This window comes from Callithrix jacchus, chromosome 6 (genome assembly GCF_049354715.1).
Source record: "Callithrix jacchus isolate 240 chromosome 6, calJac240_pri, whole genome shotgun sequence".
NCBI classification, from domain to species: domain Eukaryota; kingdom Metazoa; phylum Chordata; class Mammalia; order Primates; family Cebidae; genus Callithrix; species Callithrix jacchus.
The window spans coordinates 27,019,992-27,039,705 of record NC_133507.1 but is presented as its reverse complement, the minus strand read 5'-3'; the positions used below and the strand labels follow the sequence as shown (position 1 = coordinate 27,039,705).

Sequence of the window (19,714 nt, the reverse complement as noted above, 5' to 3'; positions counted from 1 at the left end):
CTCTGAGCCGACTGACCATCACGTGTCCTTCATCATGCTTAGCAGTGGCGACCTGGTTAGTCCTAGGCAGGCGGTGGAGCATAGGAGTGGGTACAAAAGAAGTCAAAGGAAGGCTGCATTCCTGGTCTCTGCAGAGCTGAGAGGCGGTAAGGGACTGAAACACCCAGTCACCAAGCCCCACGTCTGGGAATTATCCTGGGTCCCTCCCCCTCATTCACCTCAACAGACAGCCCGGCACAGAACCAGAGCCCCACAGGTTCTACCTGGGATTCTCTCTAGCCCATCTCTTCCTCTGCCTCTTTGGCCCTGCCTCAGGTGAGGCCTTGCAGGTGATCATCAGTCTTCCAGACCGTCTCCCCTGCCTTCCATCAGGCCCCTGCTGAGCCAGTCTCCGTGGCCCAGGAAGTAAGCTCTAACACACACACATGTGCACACCACCAACGCATGCGCACGCACAAACATGCGTGGCTGGACCACGCTGCTCCTGCCCCTGATCAAATCAGTTCCAAACCCTGTAACAAGCATTTCAAGTGCTTCACAATAGGTGTGCAGATGGCGCTCAATCAGGGTGGATGTTATTAGCCTCCCTCCCCAGACACCTCCCAGCACCTCGTGCTTCCAGTTACTCCCGGGGACTTGATTCTGGCTATCTTAGAATGCCCCCTTCATGGCTTCTTGCTCACTTCTCAGGCTGAGTAAAAACCCCTGTCTGGGGAGCATGGGGGGAAATTAACAGCATCCGGCCAGCCTCCTGCACCTTGCCGGCAGGAAGCCAGGCTTGATGTGTTCACTTTCGACTCCCCAGCCATTGTCACTGAGCTAATGGAGGGCGGCACTGGCTGCGGTGGGAACCCACTTCCCTCGCATGTGCTGTCAGTCCATTTTCTCCTGAGCAGCCGTGCTTTCTTCCTCTCTGGAATTTGCAAGCACATGAAGGCCTATTTTTATACCATTGCCGTGAAATGTCTAAGAAAACTCCCCAGGGCTCTTCTCAGGATGGGGCAGCCTGCTGGTCAGCACTTTCTCTTCCACATGTGCCCAGCTATGGCAGCAGAAACCTAAAGGTTGTGGGATGGAGATGCCGATGTTCCGACCACAGAGGCAGAGCGGGTAGGATCCTGGGGATTTGCCAGCCGTACCCGCGACCTGATTTTCTATTTCCCAGTGAAAGAGCTTTCTCTGGTCTAGGAGCCCAAAAAGGAACAGATGTAAAAGCAAACCCCCAGCCTAATGCCAAGAGCCCTTATCATGGCCTTTATGCACATTAGAAACATGGGCCCTTCCTCCCCAAAACACAGAGCTGCACCAGGGTGCATGGCATGTGAGTGGGGAGGGTTGGGTTTGTGCTCCGCTTCACCCCTCGGCCAGGCACCCAGGGCACGGCTGCGTGACTCCACACAGTGGTCCGAGCTCGTTGCTGAGATTCGGGACCTGGGTGGACACAGCTGAGCCACAGGTAGGAGTGGTTGTCATTTCCTGGAAAAATGTTTGTGGGTTGAAGATGGGGCTCTGGGGAAGGGACAGAGAATGGTTCAAGGATTCCTGCCATCATGGGGAGTTCACTGCTTCCACCCCACACAAATCCCAAGGAACAGATTTTTCTCCTTCCTGTAGCTCAAGATGCTCAAGGTACTGGGATCGGAGACATGGAATAATTGTCCTTGTTACAGCCACGGACATTTCTCTTGGGCCAGGACAGCAGCCTGGGACAGAGGAAAAAGAGCACAAGGTCTACAGCCAGACAGACTTGGGTTTGAGTCCTCTGTGTTCCATATTCCAGCCACGTCACCCTGGATGCATCATTTTTATTCTAACCATGTTACTCTGACATGGTTAGTTCAGACCCTGACACTTACATCTGCACTTTCATCATTACGCCTCAGTTGCTTTATCTCTAAAATGAGGATACTGCAGAGATGTGAAAATGTTGACAAAGTGTAGCCGTCAGTCCTATGTTCAGTGGAAGGTGATGGTGACCCCAAAACAAAAGCTATAAAGTAAGAATAAGGTATAGAAAGTCATGTGCTTTTTTTCCTGTTGATTACATTGATTCCTTTTTCTTTTCTCTTTTCTTTTCTTTGAGATAGAGTCTCCCTCTATCACCCAGGCTAGAGTGCAGTGGCGCCATCTTGGCTCACTGCAAACTCTGCCACCTGGGTTCAAGCGGTTCTCCTGTCTCAGCCTCCCTAGTAGCTGGGATTATAGGCGCCTGGCTAATTTTTGTATTTTTAGTAGAGACAGGGTTTTACCGTCTTGGCCAGGATGGTCTTGAACTCCTGATCTCGTAATCCACCCGCCTCAGCCTCCCAAAGTGGTGGGATTACAGGCGTGAGCCACTGCACCCCGCCAATTCCTTTTTCAATTTCTAAAATATCAATTTGTTTAGAAAATCATTTCTAGTGCTCCTACTCTGCCGGTCTAGCAAGTGTGGGTTGAGACTGCTTGGTGGGAGCTCACATGCTTCTGGTTTCTTCCTGTTCCTTTGTTCTGGGCTCCCACACCAAGATTAGGAGGCAGACTGTCCACTCAGATAGAACCTTGTTCTTCCTGCATTGTAGTCTTAACCCACCACACTGCAATTTCTTTCCCACGTGTCTTCCTCTGGAGACCGTTGGCCGAGTCATCAGTCTTTCCAGTGCCTGGCAGTACAGTTCAGTACAGTTCACTGAATGAATGACTCCTCTTGGCTGAATTCTAAACAGAATGTTCTCCGGGTCCTCCAACTGGGGTTCCCTTCAAGGAGACCTTCCTTTGTGGTGGGGACACATTCACACCAGGGCCATCGACACGGAAGGCATGGCCAGAGGAGGAAATGGCACTCAGACCATACACCTTTTGCAAGGCTGAGAAAAATAGTTTATAAACAGAATCCAACTTATTTTATTTTTTTCCAGGGGCAAAAGTTGTTCCCCAGTGAAAGTTATAGGGAGGTGCATTTGGGCTCTTTAGGGGTCAGGCTTTTTAGAAGTATTTGTGTCTGCAAATAGAGCAGGCTGCCTCAAAATCTAGTGAGTTCTCTAGCAGAGAAAGTCAAGCAGAGACTGACCAGTTGCCTGTCAAAAGAAATGATATACCAGGGACATCTCCACTGTTACCAGAGGAAAGCTGTGGACCAGATCACCTGTGTCCATTTGGTTCCTACAAGCTGAGAAGGGTCGGTAAATAGCAACGCATCTTTTGTGTCATCCAAACAACCTACACTTAGAATGAGAAAACCTAGTCTTGCTCAGTCTTCACCACTTACCAGCCTGGTGGTTGTGTTTCTACCACACACAGTCCAGGTACCCTCTGCCCTGCCTGTTTGCCTGCGAAAGGGCCAAATGGGATCCCTTGATCTCTGGCTCCTGGTTAAGTTTGGCCAGTGGAGGGACCGGCTGGAGACAAAGGAACAAGAATGGAAGAGGAAACGGTGTTAGGCAGCCTCGCTCACCACAGTTCTCACGGGTCTGATGGCTGCCTGCTCCCCCGGCTCCTTCCACCTTAGGGATGGGCCTGGCTTCCTGCTGTTGCTAGCCCAGGGGCTCTTCACCATCCTAGCATAACAACTATAGAAGCTCTTTCTTTCCTGAATTGGGGCAGACAGCAAAGCACCTTGAAATCGGAAGTATTGGGGCAGTCCTTGGCTCTGTTCTGTCATAGCCACTTGCCAGTTGACCAACCTTGACAACCACTTGACCTCTTTGAACTTGAGTGTCATAATTTTACTATGGGGGTAAAGTAACCACTCTGAAAGCTTACTGTGAGGATTGGATGAGATCATGCAAACACCCTCCTGTTTATGGCCATACCTGTGAAGTAGCCCCTTTCCTAAACCTTCTTTAATCATCCCTATTGAGGGTGCCATCTAGTTTTTGCAAACTTCTAGCGTCACTCACGCGGAAAGGGGATTTTTTTAAAACCCACTTCCGAAGTGGCTGTGAGGTGAAAGTGAGCTGGGATGAATGCAGGCACCTAGCAAGGGTCACGGCAGATGCACAGGGACAGGTGCAGGTGTTACCTCTGCCTGCCTTCCATAGCCGTCCAACACGCCACCTGGGTGGGGCCCTCCACATTCTCACCAAGCCTGTGCTTTTGCTGACAGTTACAATTTGGTTACAGTTTGTGTTACAGTGTATTTACAGTTTTGTTACAGTTTTCTAGCCATACATTCTTGGTGGTTCCTCCTCAGAAAGCTGGTCCACCTTCCACACCTGCTCCTCCCCACCAGCCACTTCCTCACCCTAGATAAAAAGGTTTCCTCTCCCACCCTCCCCTCACTTCCTACCCGCAGAATATCTAGCCAGCCTTCCCTGCATCCCAGACCCAGATGAGGGGAGGTGGCCCGTAAGTAGTTCCTCCATGGGGTTCCCTGGCACCCTATCCAGGACACAGCCATGGGTGAAAAGAGAGGGACCACGAACATGTCAGAGGAGACCCCACTGTGAACCTTCTTGTTTCAAAACAGACAGTGGAAGTAAATAATGGAAATTCAGAACCCTCCTAATTAATGCAGACACGTGAGAGATTGTTTTTCTTGGTTTTAAATATTGCTCAACTATACAATGTTTGTGGCCATAATCGCAGCGTGCATAATATATTGTGCTGCACCTGAACCTTTTCACACCTTTCATCATAGCTTCCTGTGTTTCTGGATGGTCTTCACAGTGGTTGCTGTCAGTGCTGTGGAATAGCCACTCAGGAAATTAATTACAAAGTCACTCCCCATTACGGCCAACTTTGTATGGGTAGCTCTTCCTTCCACTGAATAATTTCATTACCATAGCCCAGCAGCAGGATGATCACCTGGGATAGTGTGAGCAAGTCCACACTCCCTCATCTGGGTCACCATATTGTTTTCTTTTTTTTTTTTTTTTTGAGACGGAGTCTCACTCTTTCACCTAGTGCAGTGGCATGATCTCGGCTCACTGCAACCTCTGCCTCCCAGGTTCGAGTGATTCTCCTGCCTCAGCTCCACTAGCAGCTGGGATTATAGGCACGTATCACCACACCTGGCTTATTTTTGTATTTAAAGTAGAGATGGGGTTTCCCTATGTTGGTCAGGCTGGTCTCCAACTCCAGACCTCAGGTGACCCACCTGCCTTGGCCTCCTGAAGTGCTGGGATTACAGGCATGAGCCACCGCACCTGGTCCACCATATTGTTTTTTGAAAAGGTTGTGCCATACACGCTTCCCCAACACTGTATGACCGTGGTCGTTTCAATGCAAAGCCACCTTGTTAAACATATTTTTACCAGCTTAGCAGTTGAAAAATTATACCTCAAAGGTGTTTTAATTTACATTTATTTTGATTATTTTAATGGCAAGATGTTTCCCTAACTTGCTTATTATATATGTTATTATATGTAGATTATGTGTACATATAGTATTTGTGTATTTGTCCTTTCATTTATTTATTGCTCGAATTGTCTGTTCATATGCTTTAAATTGATTTGTGGGCTGGGCATAATGTCTATTAATGATTTGAGTTGCATAGTACCGCTAATAATTTTTTTGCCTGTCCTTGTTAATGATATTTAATGATTGAAGAGGATCCCATCATTTGCCCCATTTTTAGGCTCAGAGCTATAGAGTTCACTTTCCCTTGAAAACAACCCCATTTTGACACGTAAAGCAGCCATTTCCTCCAGCAAGTCATTTTCTTCCCCAAATGCCGCAGGCAGCAACGCCCCTTGGAGTCGAAGTATCAGGTCAAACCCTGGCTCTGTTCTGTTACAGCCACTTGCCAGTTGGCTGACCTTGACAATCACATAACCTCTTCGAACTTCAGTTTCTTAATTTTAATATAGGGGTAGAGTAACACTGTGAAAGCATAGTGTGAGGATTGGATAAGCTAATGTAAACACTGGCCCGTTTATGGCTAAGCATTAGCTGAAGCCAACAGCTTCATTCAGCATTAAACACAACTGCTTTTCTGAATTTGCCTTAAAATATTTGTTCGGTGATATCTTTTCACCCTGCATAAAATAAATTTACATGTCAAAATTGATTTCTTAAATAGTTGAGTGTGGTAGCCTAAACATGAAATGCAGTGTCTGGAGTCTTGATTTAGGGCATAAAAAATAAAATAATATAATTTAAAATGGAAAACAACGTAGAGATCCATCAGCTATCATCCACCCTGCCTCTGAGGTGTGGGAAAAGTCCTGGCTAGCCCTATTGCCACTGCTTCTGTTCTTTGTGACCCTCTTTGTTGCCTTCTTATTTCACAGGCAGCTTCAGCAACAGCAGGCGGAATTGGAAGTGCACCAGAGAGATGGATTGTCATCATATGACTTATCCCAGGTGACTTTCTGGAAAACCCTTTCCCTGTTGGAACTGTCTCCAACCCGATGGACTGGAGCTCACTCAATTCAGCCCTGAGCTTGACCCCCTCAGCCCAAAGGGTGCTGTTGCCCCATCCACCCACTACAATGCAAAGAACAGACCTACAGGTTCCCTGGGGGTCTGCTACTGTCACTCCTGCCTACAGAATTGAGCCATAAAGAATGTGTGAGGACAGGGGAAGAGCCAGGGGCCACAGTCAACCCAAGGGCTGAAGGACATTTCTGAGGACTGTGCATGAACTCTAGTGCAGACATGCTTAGAAGCCAACAAGAGCAGCTTCTGATCCCCTTGGCCCCTGACTTCTTGGCCATTCCCCCATCTCTGTCTGTGTCCCCTTCCTCAATGGGCCTCTTCCTGTCATGCTCTGAGCCTCCCTCTTCGCCACCTCTGCCTCCTTTCCTTCCCCCGTCTCCTCCTTTCTCTTCTCACTGCTTCTGGTTGCTGGCCACACGGAATCCATGTGGGTTAATATTTGGCCCCTTTCCTAAGTGAAACATGGTGTCCCGTTTTTATGATATTTAGAGTAAGTTGATTGTTGTTCATTTCTCTCTAAGAAAGTAATCGGGGTGACTGTTGTCCTTGCTGTGACCTTCAGTTCACCCGCCCTCCGACTGTTCTTGGCTTTCACATATAGAAAAGTTTCCCACCCGATAAAATGTTCCAGCTCAAAATGCCAGTGATTCCAGAGGGAGGGGGCTCTGATGAAGGAGGGCTGTTGGCTCCTGGGGATGCGTGTTCTGTGCCTTACGCATGAGTTACTGTTGTGTTTTAATGCGCAAACAGGTCCCCGTCCCCAACCTGCCAGCCAGTGTTCATGAGGCCGGGAAGTCCGTGGAAAAGGCAGATGCAATCTTCTCCCAGGAACGAGATCCTCGGTTTGCTGAAATGTTCGCAGGAATCAGTGCATGTAAGTTTTCAAATGGCACTGAGGTTTTGAGAGTGTGGGATGTACAGTTGCTTTCAGGCCATCTACAGACAGCCACTCTTAGAAAGAGGGGGCCACGGAAGGTGAGTTTTGAGTAACCAAGGTAGGGTATAAAAATACGTGAGTTGGAATGAATTCTCTCTATTGCTGGCCTTGCCTCTTATATATCAATTACCCAGGGCAACCAACCTGGGGCCTGGCAGCTCATCATTAAAATGTGAGCAGTTGGAACAAGTGAGCTGTGTTATTCCATTGTGCTGTTTAGTTTTATTAAGCCAAGACACGTCTCTGTAAAAAGTTGTGATTCAATTCCTAACACACAGAGGACCACATTTTAAAATCAAAATACGCAGTAAAAAAGAAAAACAAAAATGATCCTCTATCCTACCACCTGGATATAACTGTTTTTAACTTTTTAAAGTATGTTCTTTCTATCTTTTTCTACACATATGTATTTTTTTTTACATGAAATTGAGCTCACAGGAGCTTACTTTTTTCACATGACAGTTTATTATGAACATATTTCCAGATTATTAGACAACCTACGTCTTTTCTCACTTGAATAGAGTTCATGTGATTGATCCTCTCTGCTGGTCATTAGGCTGTCTACCTATGTCAGTACTGCTGTTAAAGGAGACGGTGTGGTTCTAACTGAAGGTGTCACATGGGGCCGGCATGTCCAGTTGCCTCACTCTCCCACTCAGATTACCACTGAAATTAACAAAATATAAAATTCGGAAAGATCTTTGTTGGTTCCCAAATCAGAAAAAAAGATTCTATTTTCATGTGGTCAAGGAATTTTGACAAGATACACTGGAGTCAGGATGAGTCGAGGGGAGAAACCAGTTGGCTTGTGAAGAGGAAGCATGGGGAACTCTGTCGCTGGAGGGAAGCCCAGTTATGTCTGCCTGGGTCTAACAAGCTGAAGACAGTGAAGCCCCAAGGCAGGGACAGATAGGCCTGTGGCAGGAGGGAAGGGAGCACACCTCAGCTCTCCTGATGCCAACATGTTGGTGGAAGGTCAGAGCTTCCAGGAGCTAGAGCTGCCTCCTGTGAGGGCAGTGAGTACCAACACAGCACCAAGTCCCGTTGTCAGCACACAACAAAAAATGACCCCTCAGCACAACAGGGGAGCCCCCCGCTCTTGGCTCCCATGGCTACCCAAAAGTGCCATCCACCCACATCCGTATTTCCTCCATTTTTTCTAGAGAAATATCATTTCATCCAATAAGAGGAGACAACAGCACATCAAAAAGGTTTTTTTTTATTCTCTAGATAAGCCTGAAATATTTGACCAGAGACCCACAGCATCTGGGAGAAATCCAAACATAGACTCTTTTCCACAAAGCTAGCAAAACAGAAAAAAAAAAAAGACAGATAGGAAGAAAGAAGAGGAGAAAGGGTCCAAAGGAAGGAATGAGAACCAATGTTGTCCTTTGGAAACAAGTTTTTCTGATAAAGAGGAGAAGGTTCAGAGAATCTTCAGTATCTCTTCTCTAGGTGATTCCAGGCTGTGCTGCATGTCTGAGAATGAGTTATTTGAGGTGGGGAAGGTAGTGGTTAATAAAGTGGGTCAGCACAAAGCAGGCTAGTGTTGCAGAAATCCAAGTCAGTGAATTAGAAACATGAATTTTCCCAAAATATAAAAACTTGGGTTTTTCAAGTGAAAGAGCTCAATGAATACCAAACAAAAATTTCAAAGAAACTCACACCTAGACATAATCTGTTTTATTTATCTGTTTACATTTTTAAAAAGGAAGAAAAATCCTGCAAACATTGAGATTTTAAAAATTACCTTACTTACAAAGGGAAATCGTTTGCTAAGCTTCACCAAGATATTAAATGCCAGAAGTCTTGGGAAGGTGGTGGGGATGGGGGTGGGAGCACAGGAAGAACATGTGACCCTGAGATTTTCCACCGGCCAAGCTGCTTTCCTATTTGGAGGACAACAGAAAGATGTTCGTAAACATATGCTGTCTATGTATTCTTCTTGCAGAAAAAACAATTTGTAAAATTTTACTTGTTTATGAAATGAATCAAAATACAGAACACAAGAATGGAAGTGATAGGTTGGAAAAGCAGTGAGGATGAAAAATGAAACTAATACAACCGAAAATTAACATAAAAAATATTAGAAGGTACAAAACACAGAAACATTAAATAAAAATTAGAGTCGACAACCTCAAATCAAGATATTCAAAGATTTCTTCACCAAAGATCCAGACTCATTTTGGAGTGGGTATAGTATTAATAAATAGATAAAGATTTGTCATCAGTGAATGTCAAGAATGAAAATATGTTGACTCCCAATCAGTAGCTCCTGAAGAACATGCTGCCAAAATATGATGTAACGAAAACAAGCTGAAATGAATGATGAAACCTGAACGAAGGGGTGGCAGAGACGCTCTGCAAACCCAAGAAGCAAAGTAGGATTGTCAGTGTTGCCAAAGAAAATTAAAACTGTCCAGTGGGCAAAGAGGCTTATTTTATTTAGATACAAGATGTTAGAGACTGTAGGGATGAGATGGGTAGACATTGAAGATTCTGGGGCAACGGGAGGGCATTTTGGAGAGCCCCGGGCACCCTCGATGACCAAGGGAGGGACAGCTGTCACACTGGAGGCTGCTATCTAGCACACTGAACATTCGTGTTCCCACTCCTGTTTCCCAACCTAAAATGAAGATACAGATGTCATAAACATTGAAATATGTGAAAGCCAAAATAATTCGAGTCACAGCAAGAGGCTGATAAAGCCACATTATAGTGAAAAATTTCAGTAGGCCTTTCTTCATGTTTAACAGGTCACGTAGATCAAAATAATAAAATGGAGAAGGATATAAAAGACTGAAAACTAGAGTCAAATATCTCTAAATACAATTATATATAATATTATAATACATATTATTACATATAATTTTATACCCTTCAAATGTCCTGGAGCAGTTAAAAAGAAAATGTGTTTCTGATTTACCCAAACCACAAAAAAACTTAAACACACAAGGAAAAAAAATGGGTTGCATAAAGTTTATTTTTTTATTTTTTTGAGATGGTGTCTCACTCTGTCATCCAGGCTGGAGTGCAATGGCGCAATCCTGGCTCACTGCAACCTCTGGCTCCCGAGTTCAAGAGATTCTCCCTGCTTCAGCCTCCTGAGTAGCTGGGATTACAGGCATGTGCCACCATGCCAAGCTAGTTTTTTTATTTTTTAGTAGAGACGGGGTTTTGCCATGTTGGCCAGGCTGGTCTTGAACTTTTGACCTCAGGTGATCTGCCCGCCTGGGCCTCCCAGAGTGCTGAGATTGCAGCCATGAGCCACCGCACCCAGACTGCATTAAGTTTAGAGTCAAGAGAAGTACCGAAGTCTGCCTTCTTTCTGCAAGGTTGAGCCTCAGCTCTCCCCTACAACAATCTTGCTCTGTATTCCCAAGATTCAAAATGTTATGATTGGGTTAGACGGGCACGCCCAGGAGCCCGAGCTCCTTCCATCCTGTAAGGATTTTCCACTGCCTTACAGCGGTCACTGCAGCAGAAGGAAAGGGACCATAAAAACCGCTCAGTGGCTCCTTTTTATTAAAGCCAACTCACAAAAGTTGTCTCCAGGCATGGGAGTCAGCCTGTGGTCCCTGCAGCCTGGTCTCTCGACCCCAAGCCTATGAGCCTGAGTGTCCATCACTGCTCATGGCCACACAGAGGGACCTACCCACTCGGCTCCCCATCACCACCAGTGAGCCAGAGACAGGAGCAGACACAGGGGCTGCCTGGGCACAAAATAATTGCCATATAATTTCCCTTTATTTCCTTTATGCCAATATCTCGTTGCGGTGAACATCTTAGAGACTGTAGGGATGAGATGGGCAGACATTTGAAGACTCTGGGGCACTGAGAGGGCATTTCAGACAGCCCTGGGCACCTTTGATGACCGAAGGAGGGACAGCTCTCATACTGGAGCCTGCTGCCTAGCACACTGTGACCATTTGTGCTCCCACTCCAAACCACCACACAAAGCACCTTCTTCCTCATGTAAGAGCTAAACAGCCATCAGGGTCTTGATCCCATTTCTTCAGCCTCTCCCTGTGGGTAAGCTGACTCTGCTCACCATTCCGTGGTGGCAGAAAATCATGCATTATTGCACCTTCTGGCAAGGGGCTGAGTGTTTTCAGTGTTAGAGGAGCTCAGTCTCTCAAAGAAACCCTAGTGGAAAGCCAAGACACACAGGTCTGGGGCTGTGCCCTGGACGTCACCTGCTGTGGCACCTGCTGGGTGAGGATGGCAGGGGTAGTCGAGTTCCAGGGTGGTGGGAAGACCTCTGGGCTTGCATTCATGTCCTGGGCCCTCTCTCGTCGGTGGGGGGCTTTGAACAAGTCATGCCTCACTTTTCTCATCTGTAACAAACAATAGCAAACTTTTAATTGTTTGAACTCACTGAATTCTCCCTACAGCCCTCTGAGGAAGATACGATTATTCTCACCTTCTTTCTGTTGGGCAACTGAGGCAGGGGATGAGTAAATAACTGTCTAAGGTTGCACCTCTTACCTTGGAGCTGGAATGCAGACCCAGAGAGCTGAGCTCAGAGCCCATCCTCTTCACGGGTACCCTGTGCTTCCTCACCCACAACTAGAGGACCTGGAATCCCTACCCCGCAGGGTTTGAAAGATTGGATAAAATAAAACAAACTCTCGTTATTTTTTTCTTCTTTGAGGCAGAATCTTGCTCTGTTGCCGAGGCTGGAGTGCAGTGGCTTGATCTCGGCTCACTGCTGCCTCTGCCTCCTGAGCTCAAGCAATTCTCCTGCATCAGCCTTCTGACTCATTGGGACTAAGGATGCCTGCCACCACGCCTGGCTAATTTTTATATTTTTAGTGGATATTAGGTTTCACCATGTTGGCCAGGCTGGTTTTGAGCTCCTGACCTCAAGTGATCTGCTCGCCTCAGCCTCCCAAAGTGCTGGAATTACAGATGTGAGCCACCGCACCTGGCCTCATTCTTTTAATCTTTCCCACTCTTCAAGCAGCCTGTGGCCTAGTCTAGGGGTCAAGAACAAGAGCCCAGTGCCCTCATGCCCGGGAGGCTCCAGGGGAGATGAAGAGGCAAAAGGAGAGGCAAGGCTGAGGAGACTGCGTGCAGGTGGACTCCTGTCTTCCTGTCCCCGTGCCCACCCCTGCACCTGTTCTTGGGGCAGCCACCTCAGTAGTGGTCTACAGAGCAGGGAACCTTTGCATGTAACACCGGCTCTGCTTTTCCTAGCGGAGAAGAAGATGATGAGCTCAGCCTCTGCAGCAGGGACCCAGCAGATCTACTCCCAAGGAAGCCCGTTTCCCTCCGGACATTCCGGGAAGGCCTTCAGGTATGTGCCAGCGAGGGGGACAATGGTGTGAGAAGATGCTCCCTCGCCAAGAAAGCCCTGGGTCTCAGAACACAGCTCTGTGGGCTGTAAGCATGAGTTGGTGGTTACCAGTGCTCAGGTCCTGGGGGAGACTGAGGATTCTGGTGGCTCTGCTGCTCCGCGAGCCCTCCGTGAGCTGAGGATCCCGGCGGCTCTGCTGCTCCGCGAGTCCTCCATGAGCTGAGGATCCCGGTGGCTCTGCTGCTCCGCGAGCCCTCCGTGAGCTGCCATAGATTCCTGGTGTCAGTTACTCTTTCTTGGATGTGAACAGCACCAGCCACTGTGTTCTGTAGCAGTGATTGGGAGAGGGGAGTGAGTTCCCTGTAGCCGGGACCCAAGCGAGGTGGGGCTGGGTACAGCTGACAAGGTACCAGGAAGTATCCTGCCATCTGCCACCCAGAGGCCACGGCCAAGTCCAAGGAAGAGTGGGCAGCTCAGTCCATCATGCCTGGGCCTCATCCTAAAGGGCACTCAAGGCAGGGGGTCCAACCTTCCCAAGGTGTGGTTCTTAGCATCAAGAGCATCTGGTAGGTCATTGAGGAAGCCCTCACGTCATCACTGGAGGTGAGGCCTGGCTCTGCTGACTTCTGGAGCCAGGAGCATACACTGGGAAGAGCAGCCAGAGAAGAGGTTGACAGCTCTTGGGGAGGGTGTGTGTGGGCACTCACCTGTGCCCACTGAACACCCTAAATTCCCTAGGAGAAGCGTCTCAGACCCCATGCCCAGCAGGGCAGGGCTCCTCCAGTAAGGTTGGCTGGAGCCTAAGCACAGCTTCCAGATACAGGCACAGACCAGGAAGGCAGGTGGGGTTGACCACCCAGAGAGAGGGCCCTGTCAAGGGACTGCCCTAGCCGCAAGGAATGCGGCTCTCACTTCCACGGACTGCCCTAGCCGCAAGGAATGCGGGTCTCACTTCCACGCTGCTTTGTGGCCATCCTCCTGGAGAAGCAGCATGTAGCTCAGCAGCCTTGGCCCAGGTTAGCAGACACAGCAATGACTCTGGCCATGCCTGCAGTGGAGTCTTGCTGAACTGTACACTGCTCTGAGGTCTGGGGAGCTCTGGCTGTAGGCAGCGGCTCTGGTCTGGGGACAACAGACAAGACGGCAGCTCTCAGGGAGCAGCCCCCAAGCCAGTGTCCCTACAGCTGGTGCTGCTCTGCCGAGCAATACTCAAGCCCTCCAGACTTCTCTTGGCCGCTGAGTTACTCAGCTACTCAGCACGCATTGACATCAGTCCATGCCAGACCCAGTACCAGCCCTGCCCGGGTGCTCATGTTCATGGGGTCTTCATGACACTTGCTGCTTGGCTGGACAAAGGGAATCAGGGAGGGGGCAGCAGCAGGAGCAAGGAGGGGACAGTACAAAGGCGAGGGGACAGTCCAGGGTAGCATGACTCTTCAGCTAGGTCTGAAAGCAAAAGTCAGGTTCTGCCTCCTGACCAGGGCAGAGGCGCAGGGGCCTGAGGAGTGTGCTGGTGAAGCCTGGCAAGAGGCGTTGCTGGGGGAGGCCTCACTAATGGGAGAAACAGAGGATGCGACTGCAGCAGCCGTGGGGGCCATGCTGCGGAGGAGGACACCATCACTGACGACCTTTGGGAGAAGACTGAGGCTGCAGACAGTGCTGGGGCGGACAGTCCAGCGCAAGGCGCAGAGCCTCGGTGAGGCTGTTGTCATAGAACCCAAAATGTAGGATGCACAGGGCAGTGATGAGTGATGGGGCAGCTGGCAGCATGGGGAAGGAGTCCAGGGAGTGTCCGAGCACCTGTGCAGAGCCTGGCATAGGGGAGGCACTTGCTGAGCATTAGTATGTAAAATGAATAAGTGACTCAGTGAATTAAAGGATGCCTGTTGGGGCTAAAGCCTGTGGAATGGGCAGAATTTCCTACAAATCTGAAGGGTCTGAGCTGGCTTTGGATGTGCTAGGCTGTGGGATGAAGGACTCTGAGGCCCAGCACAGCCATAAGGAGCCCTGGGCTGCTTGCAGAATCGTGCCGCCGGCACCCCAAGTGCATCCTCACCCACAGTCCTCCTGCTCTGGTCCTGCCAGTTTTGGCCCCTGTCTGTCCGTACTAAGGCAGGCAGCTGTAGCCCAGAGGCCCCCCAGGAAGGGCTGTACAGAAGGGCTGGCCCTTTGCCCCAAGAAGCCCATCCCTTTCAGCCAAGGCTCCTTTCCTATTGGCCATCAGTGCTACAGCGGCCTTCATCCTTCAGTGTTTTGGGGAGGACATGGAGGGCTGGGGGTCTGTGGGAGAGGGCTCTACAAGACATTAGTGACCAGAAAAATGTCTTGTGGAGCAATACTTTTATCAGGGAGGAGAATGGGAAAGGAGCCCTTATGTTAAATGAGGAATTGATTGTAGGAAGATGGAAATGATGGCCCCTTTATATAAGCGACTGAACTGTTTTACAACAATCAGCACAAGAATGTCTCTGACATTCTTGTCTTCTCCCTATTTTAAAAGGGATCAGATAGCATAGGAAACTTATCAGAATACAATAGTAAAATTGTAGCCAGTCTCTCACCTGCCTTTAACACAGAGCTAAAAATCCACCTGGACCGAAAGCCTTCTGTGATCAGCCCCCTTCTGCCCTACTTGACGGATTCATGGGCACCCAGTGCACTACCCTGCATGCTGAGCTCGTCCCAGGGAGGCAAGAGGAGGGGCCTGACAAAGTATAAGTCTGCCGCCGACCTTTTAGTCTTTGATGAGCTTCTCGTGTAATGGACATAGCCTGGAAAACCTCGTGGAAGAAGTGCCTGGTGGTACAGACAGTGCCTGCCGAGGAGCTAAGCCGGGTCAGAGCCTGCGAAGGGCATGCAGAGAGCAGGGCACACAGCAGGGGCCTAATAAAGATGCATTAAATTAAGTCGAAGGTGAACTGAAGGTGGGAGAGGCAAACTCTGGGTAGCAGGACTAGGCCCCTTCCAGCAGGTGTTCATTGAGCTTTTCTATTTAAAACTGGCAGCCTGCAACCTATTTCCTGAATCCTTAAGCCTCCTGAGTGTCCCAAGGGAACAAATTAACCAGAGCACAAAGGAGTGAGTGAACACTGAGACTGATTTTTACTCCAAAAAGCTTCTCTCTTTCTGGGAACCAAATCATCTGTTGAGAGCAGAGGATGCACAGGCATATGATAGGGGCTGAGGAGTGTGCGGGAGACCCCGGAGGACGAGGAGAGGAAGTACCAGCCGTGGCAGGACTACTCAGCAGGGCGGAGGAGGACGGCCGAGGGGCTTTGAGGCTCACCATGTGTTAGTTATTTTCTCTAGTGACACAGTGGCATGCCGCATGGAGAGCCAGGAAGGTGGTCCAGGACAGATTACGTGGCTGGCTGGGCAAGTGGACTCACGCAAACCAAATGTTTCCTTGGGATTAATGTATTTTCCTCTTTTCTAGCTCTTCTGTGGTTCATGTGCCTGGAGTGAATGATATTCAGTCCTCATCTTCCACGGGCCAGAACATGTCCCAAATCTCCCGGCAGCTAAACCAGAGTCAGGTGGCATGGACAGGGAGTCGCCCGCCCTTTCCGGGACAGGTACAGGCATCTGTGAGGGCCTCTCCCCTGGGTGCCGAGAGAGGCAGAGCATTCTGGGAAATGCCTTCTTGTTTGGATTGCGGTTCTGGGGATCGGTCGGCTCCTAGCTGGCACCAATCACCCTAACAGCAGCTGGGTACTCAGGAGTGCCAGCCACCCTCAGGGCAGTCCGAGAGCCACACCACATGTGACGTCAGCGTCATGCCCTGGGGCAGCTGGCAGGAAAAGGCAGTGCAGGTAGAGCCCCCCCATCAAGAATGAGCCCCTCACTACTCTGGACCTCTGGCTGCTCCTGCACCAGGAAGGCATGAAAACACCCACCCTTGTGACACCCCCGACCTCCTCGTAGTCACTATGAGGGTGGGTGTTGATTGGGCTGAGGGAGTTCTGGGTGTTCATAATGCCAAGGACTTGGTAACCAGACGCCAGAGAGCCCAGATCCTTGTAGCCCTGGGGAGTAACTTCAACCACTGCCCCAAACATCCTGCAGTTCCTGAGCCTCACACACGGGGCTGATCCCAGGCCTGTGCCCAGCCAGAGAAGAGGGCCATGGGGAGTCACTATCAACCCAGAGCAGGCACTGCCCTGTGAGTAGCCTGGGGCATGGGTGGGGGCGGGGGGTCTGCTGGTGATGCTTTCCCTCTGCTTCATCCTGATTGTAGCAAATCCCATCTCAGTCCAGCAAGACCCAGTCATCTCCCTTTGGGATTGGAACGAGCCACAGCTACCCGGCAGACCCCTCTTCCTACAGCCCCCTCTCCAGCCCAGCTACCTCCTCGCCAAGTGGGAACGCCTACTCCAGTCTTGCCAACAGGACTCCAGGGTTCGGTAGGTGGGGAATGAGGGGAACAGGTTCTGAGAAAGCTGGCAAAAACGCTTTCTGAACATCCTGAAGTCAGGAGGCTGAGCCCCAGCTCTCAGGTACCAGAACAAGGTCTGGAGGTTTCTGAGCGCCTCCTCTCTCTGGCTATGGGGAGGCCTAAGGTGATCCTAAGAGACCGGGGGCTTAGGCCTTGGCTTTGTGATTTGACTTTCTCCTTTTCAAGGCACTGGGATTGCGTTGTTGTGTGTGATGTGATCTGAATACATTTTAACCCATTATGGCCCCTGGCAAGGATTTTCAGGTCCTCCAAATCAAAAACATTTTAGGCTTGTTTCAAGAAACTAGAGCATAGCTATAGAGACAATCAGTTGCATAAATAATCCTGTAAAGTTTTCTCCTCTTTTGAATATTAAAAACACCTATCTTAGCCTTGTTAGCGGGGCCTCAGGCCTTAGAGGGCTAAGGAACCGCTGCGTCCCGTGCATTTCTCAGGATCCCAGGCCTTGCCCACTCTCCGTGTGTTTAGAGACCTTCTCAGCATGTCTCCCAGAGCCAGGGCTCCACTCCACTCAGGACAGGCTCAGAAGGGACCCAATGTCCTGGTATGAAGTCCGAGCTGCTGCCTGCTTTCTCATAGTGAGGTCACTGGGTGACACCCAACGGTGTGGCTCATGGAGCTTTTCTCTACAGAATTGATTTCTCAGATGAGCGTGAAGCTGGGCTCACACATCTGAATTACCCCATGGCAAGTTAAAAGCTTCCATTAAAGCTGCTTGTCCGTCAGCCTTATGAAAAATGCCGTGCAGGCCAGGCGCGGTGGCTCACACCTGTAATCCCAGCACTTTGGAAGGTCGAGAAGTCAGATCAGTTGAGCCTAGGAGTTCAAAACGAGCCTGGGCAACATGGCAAAATCCTGTCTCTACAAATAATAATAATAATAAGAGAGGTGTGGCAGCAGTGCATGCCTGTAGGTCCACCTACTCAGGAGACTGAGGTGGAAGGATCATTTGAGCACAGGAGGTTGAGGCTGCAGTGAGCCATGATCACACCACTGCACTCCAGCCTGGTTGACAGAGTGAGACCCTGTCTGAAAAAGCAAAAAAACAAACGAAAGTAGAATGCCGTGCAGAGCCCCTAGCACATAAATGGGGAGTTGTCATCTGCTGCCCACCGCCCCCACCTCCTCCACTAACAGCGGCACATCCGCCCCACTCAGCCCAAGGTCTTGGGGCACAGCACTTCCTGATGCCATGCTTGTCCCTCCAGCCTCTGTCCCATCTACTTGCAGCATGTTCTCCTGTTCGTGTGTTAAGTATTCTTGCCACGTGATTCACTGGAACCAAGTTTGGAAGCACAACACCCTGTTTCAGGAAGGAGAGGCCCCATGGCCGTTGCTTTCAAGTCAGCCAGGCACTTAGCACAGTTACCACCTTGAGCTCAGAATCCTGTTTACCAGGACAGCATCTGCTTTCCTGCAGTCACCTGAGATCCTTCTCCACATCCAGTTCCTCACCTGGTGTGGAGAGACCCCTTTGCCTCCTCCTGAAGGTGGGTCTTGTAGACTCAAGGCACCCTGGGTACCTAGTCCTTCCCAGAAGCCCACGGGCCATCTGGCACTGATCTCAAAAATCCTGCAGTGCCAGGCCCCAAATCAGCACTGGAAAACAGAAAGCAGGAGACCTGGCCCTCACCCAGAGAAGGGCACAGTCCAGAGACTGAGGCAGGGGAGACACACAGGTGAAGGGAGGCAGGCAGGGCAGTTTGCAGATGCGATAGCCGTGGTCTGCCTGGGGGCCCTTGTGGCTGCAGGCCAGGACACTTGTTCTGTCTGATGGGGCAGCAGAGGCTTCAGAGCAGAGCTAACTCACAACCCTGGCAAGGTCTTGGAGCATCCCACTGTGGCTGTGACAAGACAGGTGGGCAGGCCACTTCCCTGCCCCAACCATCCAGTGCTTTTAGCTCTGCATCTAGTCTCCACTAAAAAAATGCCAGGCCCTGAAGTATAAATGGAGATGGGACACAGGAAGGACAAAGCCCTGAGCTGAGGCCACTGCACCGCTGATGGCCAAGAAGAGGCTCAACACAGATGGGGCTCCAGGTTCAGCTGCCATTTTTACATTTGCCTTCGAACTACCTCACACTCAGGTGACAATAGTAGTAATGGTACAGCCTGCCCTTACTGGGTGCTTACTATATGCTAGCAGGTAGCATTCATTCAATGCTTACTATAGCCCTAAGAAGGAGGTACCATTATTATTCCCATCTCACAGATAAATAAGCTAAGGCAGAGTGAAGTCAGATAACTTACACAGTAAACTAAGGCACAGTGAGTTCAGATAGCTTACTATAGCCAAAAAGTTTATCTTTATAAGTTACCCAGGCTAACTTACTATGGTCGATAATAACAGAATCATACCCATGGAGCCAAGACTCAAAGCTGGGCAGTACATCTGAAACTGTGCTCCCATCCACAGCTCTGTGCTTACCATCATTGTCAAATCCATTCACAGGGGATCTCAGAATTAAGCAGGCATTGGATGCCCCAGCAGATGTCCCTTGATGTACATTCATGAGAAAGGGGCTGGAACCCTTCCAATGAGGGCGTGGAAGAGAGTATAAAATGGAGAAGTGAAGGACTGAGAAATTTCCTATAGCCCCGCCAGCAGTGCATCACCTGTTACCTTTGGCTGCAGCTGTTTGAATAGAATAGGATGCAGGTAGAG

The 19,714-nt window shown here is 49.5% G+C and overlaps 1 protein-coding gene across 14 annotated transcripts in view; it reads left to right on the top strand.

Moving 5' to 3' along the window:
• ARNT2 (aryl hydrocarbon receptor nuclear translocator 2) overlaps window positions 1–19,714 on the top strand; it is a 186,681-nt gene that overhangs the window by 151,236 nt on the left and 15,731 nt on the right. For 8 of the 14 annotated variants that reach the window (XM_008998512.5, XM_078326912.1, XM_078326910.1 and 5 more), the window contains exons 13-17: window positions 6,210–6,282; window positions 7,108–7,231; window positions 12,494–12,593; window positions 16,030–16,168; window positions 16,831–16,996. In XM_008998512.5, coding sequence (XP_008996760.2) covers window positions 6,210–6,282; window positions 7,108–7,231; window positions 12,494–12,593; window positions 16,030–16,168; window positions 16,831–16,996 — 602 coding nt within the window. The remainder of the gene's footprint in view (window positions 1–6,209; window positions 6,283–7,107; window positions 7,232–12,493; window positions 12,594–16,029; window positions 16,169–16,830; window positions 16,997–19,714) is intronic. The other 6 variants (XM_017973327.4, XM_078326913.1, XM_078326917.1 and 3 more) reach the window with 1 other exon arrangement.